Source organism: Beauveria bassiana (assembly GCF_000280675.1).
Source record: "Beauveria bassiana ARSEF 2860 unplaced genomic scaffold BBA_S00009, whole genome shotgun sequence".
In the NCBI taxonomy this organism is placed as follows: domain Eukaryota; kingdom Fungi; phylum Ascomycota; class Sordariomycetes; order Hypocreales; family Cordycipitaceae; genus Beauveria; species Beauveria bassiana.
In genome coordinates, this window is record NW_007930844.1 from 512,147 (window position 1) to 520,279 (window position 8,133).

The 8,133-nt window shown below is 55.6% G+C and overlaps 4 protein-coding genes across 4 annotated transcripts in view; 3 read left to right on the forward strand and 1 right to left on the reverse strand.

Moving 5' to 3' along the window:
• Positions 1–68: 68 nt before the first annotated feature.
• On the forward strand, positions 69–1,567 carry BBA_04157 (uncharacterized protein; the record flags this gene model as incomplete). The annotated part of the gene is made up of 2 exons (XM_008599254.1): positions 69–611; positions 716–1,567. The coding sequence occupies 2 exons, from the start codon at positions 69–71 to the stop codon at positions 1,565–1,567; spliced, it is 1,395 nt and encodes a 464-aa protein (XP_008597476.1).
• A 632-nt stretch (positions 1,568–2,199) lies between these two features.
• BBA_04158 (uncharacterized protein) lies at positions 2,200–3,225 on the forward strand (the record flags this gene model as incomplete). Its single annotated transcript, XM_008599255.1, has 1 exon — positions 2,200–3,225. The coding sequence occupies one exon, from the start codon at positions 2,200–2,202 to the stop codon at positions 3,223–3,225; it is 1,026 nt and encodes a 341-aa protein (XP_008597477.1).
• Positions 3,226–4,222: 997 nt separating this feature from the next.
• On the reverse strand, positions 4,223–5,547 carry BBA_04159 (serum paraoxonase/arylesterase 2; the record flags this gene model as incomplete). Its single annotated transcript, XM_008599256.1, has 3 exons — positions 4,223–5,158; positions 5,228–5,458; positions 5,527–5,547. 3 exons carry the CDS (start codon positions 5,545–5,547, stop codon positions 4,223–4,225), a joined length of 1,188 nt encoding a protein of 395 aa, XP_008597478.1.
• A 1,161-nt stretch (positions 5,548–6,708) lies between these two features.
• The window catches only part of BBA_04160 (steroid monooxygenase), a gene marked incomplete at both ends in the record, with an annotated part of 1,733 nt that continues 308 nt past the window's right edge, over positions 6,709–8,133 (forward strand). The window contains one exon of the mRNA XM_008599257.1: positions 6,709–8,124. Within this exon, the coding sequence (XP_008597479.1) occupies positions 6,709–8,124 (1,416 nt within the window). The remainder of the gene's footprint in view (positions 8,125–8,133) is intronic.

Genomic DNA, 8,133 nt, shown 5'->3' on the forward strand with positions numbered 1-8,133 from the left:
TCTCTCTCTCTCTCTCTTCTTCTTCTTCTTCTTCTTCATAAACCATCTCATAGTGCCCCTCTACCGCAATGACACCCGCCAACAAAGCATGCGGCCTCTCGCCGCTACTCCCCGTTCCCTGGGCCGGCCTCCGCGCCTGGCTCGACGACGCCGAGCGCACGCAGGCCCTGACCGGCGGCGCCACGACGCACCTCGCCCACGCGCAGCTGCTCGCGCTCTCCCAGCTCGTCCCCTTTGGCGGCGACGAGCCCCCGCTGCCCAAGGAGGACCACGTCAGCAAGCTCATGCGTATGTCGTCGTCGTTGTCGTCTTCTACGGTCCTAGCTACCGTCGTCGGTGGCGCCTCGCGCGGCGGAGAACCGCCGACGACGGTGGCGGGCACCGACCCGATGGAGGGTGTACGGTTCGCTAATGGTGGTGATGGTGGAATAGAGTTTATCCAGTCAAAGCAGCTAGAGCCGCCGGCGTTTGAGACGGGCGAGCCGGTCGACGTGCCGGTCAAGGGCGCGTTCCAGCTGCGATGGCATTGCACGTGCGTGCTGCCGTGGTGCGATCAGACATTTCCAAAGAGAGAGAATGAAAAGCCGCCGGCGTTATTCTCGAGCAAAAAGGTATGATTTTTGTTTTTTGCGTGTATGTCTTTTGCGTCGAAAACGTTTGGAGAGTGTTTGCTAATGTTGTGAGTTGTGATGTGGATGAGTAGGATGCCAAACAGTATGCGGCTATGCTCGCGGTGGCATATCTGAACAGCGCGACGAAGGAGATGGCTACCTCGCTTACACCGCGCAAGACTCCGCAGGAGACGACACAGCTGCCGCGACAGCAGGCTTCTCAGATGCCGCCGCCGCAGCTCCCACCATCTCAACCTGCACCTACGCAACTGCCACAGCAGCCTCACTCTGAGTCTGTACCCGCGCAGCAGCAGCAGCAGCACACATGTCAGTGTGCATCTCGACAGCCACAGCAACAACAATCACTAACACTCCCGACACCTGTTCGACCAGTTACCCCTACACCGGCCTCTCTCCATGCCCCGGTCCCCGTCGCCGCCTCTTCTTTGGCCACGCCCCCCTCCACCAACCCTATGCGCGCAAAACGCCCCCTCGACTCCCCCACGGCCCCCGGCTCGGACAATGGCTCACCTACCAAGCAACGCCACTGCTCCCCTGCCGCTGCTGCAGCGCCATCTCCTCCTCCTCCTTCTGCTTCTCCTTCTGCCACTGACGCCGACGCCGCTGCCATGGCGTCGCCCGTCTCATCCGCAAAAGGCCACCGCGCCGACGCCGCCGCCGAGTCTAGCCGCCTGTCCGCGGTCCTCGCGAAGCTGTGTGCGCGCCTTGGCGCGTCGCAGCCCCAGTACCAGATCACGCAGAACCCGGACCGCCCGGGCTTCTTCAGCGGCTTCGCCAAGTTCTCGCCAGGGTCACGTGTGCCCGAGGGCATTGCCGTAGTGCAGGACGTGCTGGGAAAAAAGCAGGCGAGGATTCAGATTGACGCGCAGGTGCTGGCGTGGATGGAAAAGGAGGAGGCGAGGAGGCAGAAGCTGGTCGAGGGGATGCTGTCGTGAGTTTGCTAGGGACAAGACTGTTTCTCATGTGTATGGCAATATCATGATTTGAGATGAGGTTGGTTTTGGATAGCAAGAATAAAGGTATCTTGTCTGGATACGCCCTTTCAGTGCCATACCCAGATATAAACATGTATTACTGGAAGAGATCGTGAAGTTGTTTGTTAGACGGAGCAACAGAGCGCGCGACCGCCTCCTGTGTAAGTAATGAAGCTGACTATGTCTTTTGTCAAATGGGGTTTCGGACACATGATTCCTGTTCAAGTATAAGCAAACAACCTGATGCTGGAGTTATAACTGATGGGACTCTGCAAAGCCCCACTGCCATGTAGATTGCATCGCAGTATAATAATAGAAACGCACACATATCTTCTATCATTCATGCATATGCACTATTCGATGAGCAAACACGCTCTTCAAGTGAGCATCTAGTTGACTAACGCTTGACGGGCCGGCGAGGTTGACGGGCCGGCGAGGTTGACGGGCCGGCGAGGCTGACGGGCCGGCAAAGTGCATCTGCATGTGCATAAATCTTTCGCTCCAGCTTCTCTTTCTTCCACCAGCAATCTCGAACAATTTCCATCTGAGAAGACCGTCGATTCATCATTGTCCTCATTTTTTGATCTAAAAATATGACTCGGATTGGGATCTCAAACTCCAAATTTCGAGATGATACGGATGAGACCTTCTACTTACATCACATCGATAAGCAATCCGGCTCGCTTCGCGTGCAAGTCCTCGGCTACGGACTGTCTAAGACTTTTCAGCATCACTATTCACAAGCAAATGACTCGAACAAGACAATTTTGGACAAGAAGACCAGCGGTTTTCTGACCGCAGTCACAAACTCGCAAAAGATTGTTCTCGCTTGGGCCGAGAGCGGACATGGCATAGGCCGCCATGGCGACTCTCTCCAGGCTGGCAATCACGTACTCAGTAACAAGACATGGGCCTTTCGAGCAATTGAGATGGCGACTGTGCTTGACATTGATCTGTTCTCGCCTTTCGACAAACCGACTCTGCCGCGGGGCAGTTTTCAAGCGTCCCACGTCGAGGTCAAACTCGCGACCCACGCCGTTCTGGTCCTTCTTCAGATGACGGGACATTATGATGTATCAAACAAGAGTATGCTCTCGCGGGAGAGTCTAGCCGCGCTGAGACATATCAAATGGAAGAGCGCAGACGGCGCGGACTCGGTCCGCTTTGAAGTGCACGTGTCGAGAAAAAACTGCAACCGCTGCGGAGCTTTCCTCGACAGGCTCCAAGAGCTGACGGGTGTCGGGTTCGACATCAAGTGGGGGACGCGGGTTGTTCCTATCCAGTATCACCAGCAGCAGCTGCTCGACGCTGCGCAGCTCGGCCGCGGGGACGAGGCGACGGGCAGCCCGCAAGATCCTACGACAACGCTGCAGACGGTCGAGAAGGACGGTGTTATTCATTACATTCCGCCAGTGAAAAGGACCGAACGGGCGAGCGCGCCGGCTAGCCTATCGCTGCATCATCTCTCCAATGTTGACAAGCCTCTCCCCGCGACACCGGTGACAGAGGCGCCGTGCTTGTCGAGTACACCGGGCTCGGGGGAGGACGAGGAGCAGACCGGAGATGTCCTTCCGTTTCCAATGCGGTCACCCAGGCCGTATAGCATGCATGTATGCTGAGCAGACTTTGCTCATTCTGGGATGGGGATCTGGCCCAGTGGTGGCTAAGCTTCGAGGAAGCTTGCAAAGGGTGCTGTTTCGATTTAAATTGTTATCAAAGGGGCAAGGGAACCTTTTATGCTTAACATGGCTACATTTGCTCGAATTATGCTGCGCTTTATCATGTATGGAATTTTTGTTGGAATATGGGGCAATATTGTAAGAGAGCTGTCCAGAAGACAGAAGAGGCCAAAGAGGCGCGCTGTAAGCCAGGCTAGAAGATTACTATCATGTGAATTCATATTATTCCGCTCGCCTTTCGTCGTTCTCATAGATTGTGACTATTAGTCCTGCTTGCCATCGTATGTCAGTCATTGTGTCAAGGCGGCAGGCCAAGACCAAGGGTTGCGTGCTCACGCAAAGCGCCCCTGGTGTCGATAGATAGCATGGTGGGAGTCGTAACGATAATCTTTTCGAGAATTTTTCCAGGAATATATCTCCATTTTCTCAGCAAATGCCAACTTGTATGGACTTTCGCATCCTTCCTTGTATGCTTTCCTACCCTTTTTCTATGAGAGAATATGTTGATGCAGCTGACAAAAGTGCGACAGGTGTCAAGGATTAATTCATTCAGACGGGTTGAACGCGCCTCAGCGACAGAGAACCGTATAGTCAAGTACCTAGTACCGGAGCCCATCGTCATTCGTCATCAAATAGGTAGCATGCCATAGAGAAAAATGGGTGGGACTCGAATTCGACTCAAACATCCCATGGGCTTCGGCCGTTGCTGCATTTGTGGCATACATAAAGTATCTTGTATCGAGGGGTTTATCTCTGTTTACCTCTTCCATCTAGATTTTCTACCCAGGATAAAATCACCCGATGAAAAATCTTGTTCCTTGCGTCTGGCACGCTTGACCTGCGCAAAAAGTTCACACAAAGTCCGAGGTCTACCTACCACCAGTGCTTTGCAGGCAGAGAGGGATTACCAGCGCATAGTTAAAAATACAATGCAGTCCTACACCCTCCATGTAAAGAGACCCTTTTCGTAGAGACCAGTCATCAGACCAAATCCCGCCTCGCCATCCCAGACCGTGGTCGTGCTCGAGCCGTAGATGGACTCTACAAAGACGTTGCGCAGCCCTTGCTCCTCACTCCACTCCACCACCCACGACAACCCAATTGCCTTTGCGCACGCTTCCTTTTTCTCGTCGCTTGCCGTCACGAGCACCTCGGCATCGTTGCAGACATGGCGGCTCTTCGCAATCGCGGTGAGGCTCGGCAGATGCGGGTGGCCGGTAATCAGCAGCGTCTTGCCATCTTTGAGCGAGACGTTGTCCGGTAAAAAAGGCACCGTAATCTTGGTCTTTTTGCGCGTGAGCGACCGATCCGCCTCGACGCGGTAGAGATGCACCGCACCCCCGCTCGACGACGCGACAGCCAAGGTCGTGTCATTGAGGAGCGCGACGCCATTGGCAAAAGGCAGGCGGGCGACAACGCGCGCCGACTGGACGGCGTAGTCGACCGGGTCGAGCGACACGTGCACGACGCTGGCAAAGGGCAGCCCCAGAAGCGTCTCAATCTTGGCGAGGACGGGCGTCTTGCGCGCGGTAAAGTAGTGGTCGTTGGAGACGTAGAGCTCGTGGCGGCCGCCGAGCAGCTGGATCGAGTTGGGCTGGTTCAGCAGCGGGTGCGTGAGCGTCGCGGCGTGCGTCGCGGTGAAGTCGTCAAGGTCGAGATGAAAGACCTCGATGCGCGGGCCCGCCTGCGCGTGGCTAGCCACAAACAGCGTCGAACTCGGCTCGTCAATCTCGAGGCCGAGCGCGCGAAAGTCGCCGACGCCGGCGAAGCCAATCATCTTGAACGGCGTGAGTGCGCCGGCGCCGGCGCCCGAGGTTGCGTAATTGTAGGTAAATAGCTCGGTCTGCGGTAGCTCGCCTGGAATTCTAACTCCCTGTCGGAAGTACCATGACTCAGTACGTTGCGTGCTTTCATTCACGTTACATTAAAGGGACGAGCTCACCATGACGACATTCCACTTGTCGCGGCCCGGGTCGCACGCGGTGATGGCCAACTGGCGCTCCTTGACCAGCACGACATCTTCGCAGTTGCGCATGCGGTCCGTAAACTTGATCTCATAGTTTTCAAAAGTATTAATTCTTTGCAGTCGGTCAGGCGCATTGGCAACGAAACTCTTCAGGACATGGCTGCGTCCATAGAGAAACGTCGCTAGGGCAGCGACCAGCACAGTAAGCTGCACAATGTCAACAAGAGTAAGCACACAATCGCCGACGCTGCACGAAAAGCCCGTCGTCAACTTACCAATATCGACCTCACTGCCATATTATCGATGAACTCTACTTTTGCTGCTTTCGAGAGATGGATTTCTCTGCGTGGATTTTCTTCTTCCGAGGATGTCAATGGCAAAATCATCCCTGTTAAACGCCGAAACGGCCGGGCTTATTGGGGATAAGCATGATGTGGAGTTATCTTTGATGAGCAGGCGTTGCCATGGAGGACAACAAGTCAAACTTTTTGACATTATATTATCCCACGTGCTTGCACGACTCTGCTGCTCATTAATTGCTGCAGGTGCGATGACGCAGTTTGTACGCCATGTCCTGCGTCCTTGTGCAGCGATCGGGGGCTCAAGCAGTGTCGAGGGGTTACTTTGCCTCCAGGGTACGGAGATAAGATGCAGGACGGATCTAGAAATAAAGAGACGAGGAAAAGAGGTGCAGAAAGAATGATATTATTTCGCATTACTCCTTCTACCTTGTCGGTTCTCAAAGAGACTTATTCTTCCCGATTGGCATGCACACTTATAGAGCTCCGTACTCTTCACTTAGATCTGAAGATGATGCTTCGAGTCATGCATATCTGTTGGGTTTTGACAAGAACACTCAGGATTCGCGGTCAAATAACGGTGTGTAGAGGCCATACAGCATCTCTTATATTCGCACTTGTAGCCCTGGGTAGAGTACACACCAACGAAACTTGTTCTTCTGCCTAGGCGTCTTTCCAGCGCGAGTAACTGGCCGCTTACCATATATTAACACACCACACCAACGATATCGTACAGCTGAAACAAGTAGTCGGTGGCTTGCTCTTACCCCCATAGTTTGCAGTCGACTGCCCAATCCCACGTTGGTGTCGAGTGGCGACTGATGAGTCGTCAGCAGCTCGACTCGCCGCACTGCAAGATCTTTACTTGTGTCCGCCCGAACTACCCCAAGTCCATCAATATACCGACATGAGCTCACAGTATGTCTCTGAAAGGGTGCTATATCAGCTCGCAATATGCAGCGTATAGCATGCAGCTAGCTTTGCGCAGGCATAGTATAAAACAAGGACATGCCCCTCCTTGCCAATACCTTGGTTGCACAGTTCTTTCTGTAAGACATGGTCATGTTAAATCCACTCTATTATCCAGCTTCCGTGACCTTCTGTTAAGAAATTGCTTTTCCACACCCACATATAGACGGCAGACGACGTTTGCACCAAATGCCGGCTGCATCTCCAGCGGCCGGCCCCGCGGCCGTATCGGCCGACTGCATCATTGTCGGTGCCGGCTTCTCCGGCTGCTACGCCCTGTACAAGCTGCGCCAGCAGGGCTACTCGGCCAAGATCATAGACGCCGGAGCCGACTTTGGTGGCGTCTGGCACTCGCACCGTTACCCCGGGGCGCTGGTGGACTCGCCGCCACCCATCTACCAGCTGAGCATTCCTCGCGTGCGGCAGGGCTTTCACTTTGGGCTCAAATACCCCGATCAGCGCACCATGCAGGCGTATTTCCAGCACGTCGCCGAGGTGCTGGACCTACGACGCGATGCCATCTTTTGGCACTCCATCGTCGACGCGCGATACGACAGTGATACAGGCTCTTGGCATCTTCGGTCCGACAAGGGTCTGCACGCCACGGGCCGATATGTGTTCTTCGCGACGGGCACGACGAACAAGGCGTACGTGCCCAAGTTTCCGGGTCTGGAGCGCTTCCAGGGTCGGTGGGTGCACACGCACGATTGGCCGGACGACTTGAATCTGGGCGACAAGAAGAAGATTGCGCTCATCGGTCAGGGCTCTACCGGCACGCAGGTGGCGCAGGAGATTGCAAAGCTCGACGCAGACGTCACCGTGTTTGTACGGACGCCCAACATCGCGTACCCGTTACGTCAGCGAACCTTGACTGCCGGCGAGACGGAGCGTTGGAAGTCGCTGTACCAAGAGTACGCCCCCCACGCCAAGCCGTCAGGATGGGCCACCATTTCGATGAACATGCCCGCCCGCTCGTTTGAGGAGGAGACGGCCGAGCAGCGCCGCGAGAACTGGGAGACAGCGTGGAAGAATGGCGGCTTCGACATCATCACCGGCAATTACCCCGAGATCTTAACAGACAAGACGGCCAACGCCGCCTTTTACGAGTTTTGGAAGGAAAAGACACTCCCGCGCATCAAGGACCCAGGCAAGCGCAAGTTTCTGGTGCCTGACGAGCAGCCGGTGTGGTTCATGGCGCGCCGGCCCGTCCTGGAAGACGACTACTACGAAATGATGGACCGCGACAACATGACACTCGTCGATCTGAGAAGAACGCCCATCAAGGAATTCACCGAGACGGGCATCGTCACCGAGGAGCCCTGCCCATGCGCGACGACAACGACGACGACGTCGACGACGTCGACGACTCAGGCGTTGCGCGAGTTTGACCTCGTCATCCTAGCGACCGGCTACGATGCAATCACCGGCAGCCTGTACGACATGCACATCCGCGACCGCCGCGGCGCCCTCTTGCAGGACAAGTGGCGCGACGGCGTGCGCACGCACATGGGCATGATGGTCCCCGGCGTGCCCAACGCCTTTCTGCTGTACGGCCCGCAGGCCCCCGGCCCGCTGACCAACGGCCCGACCTTTATCGAGCTGCAGGTCGACCTG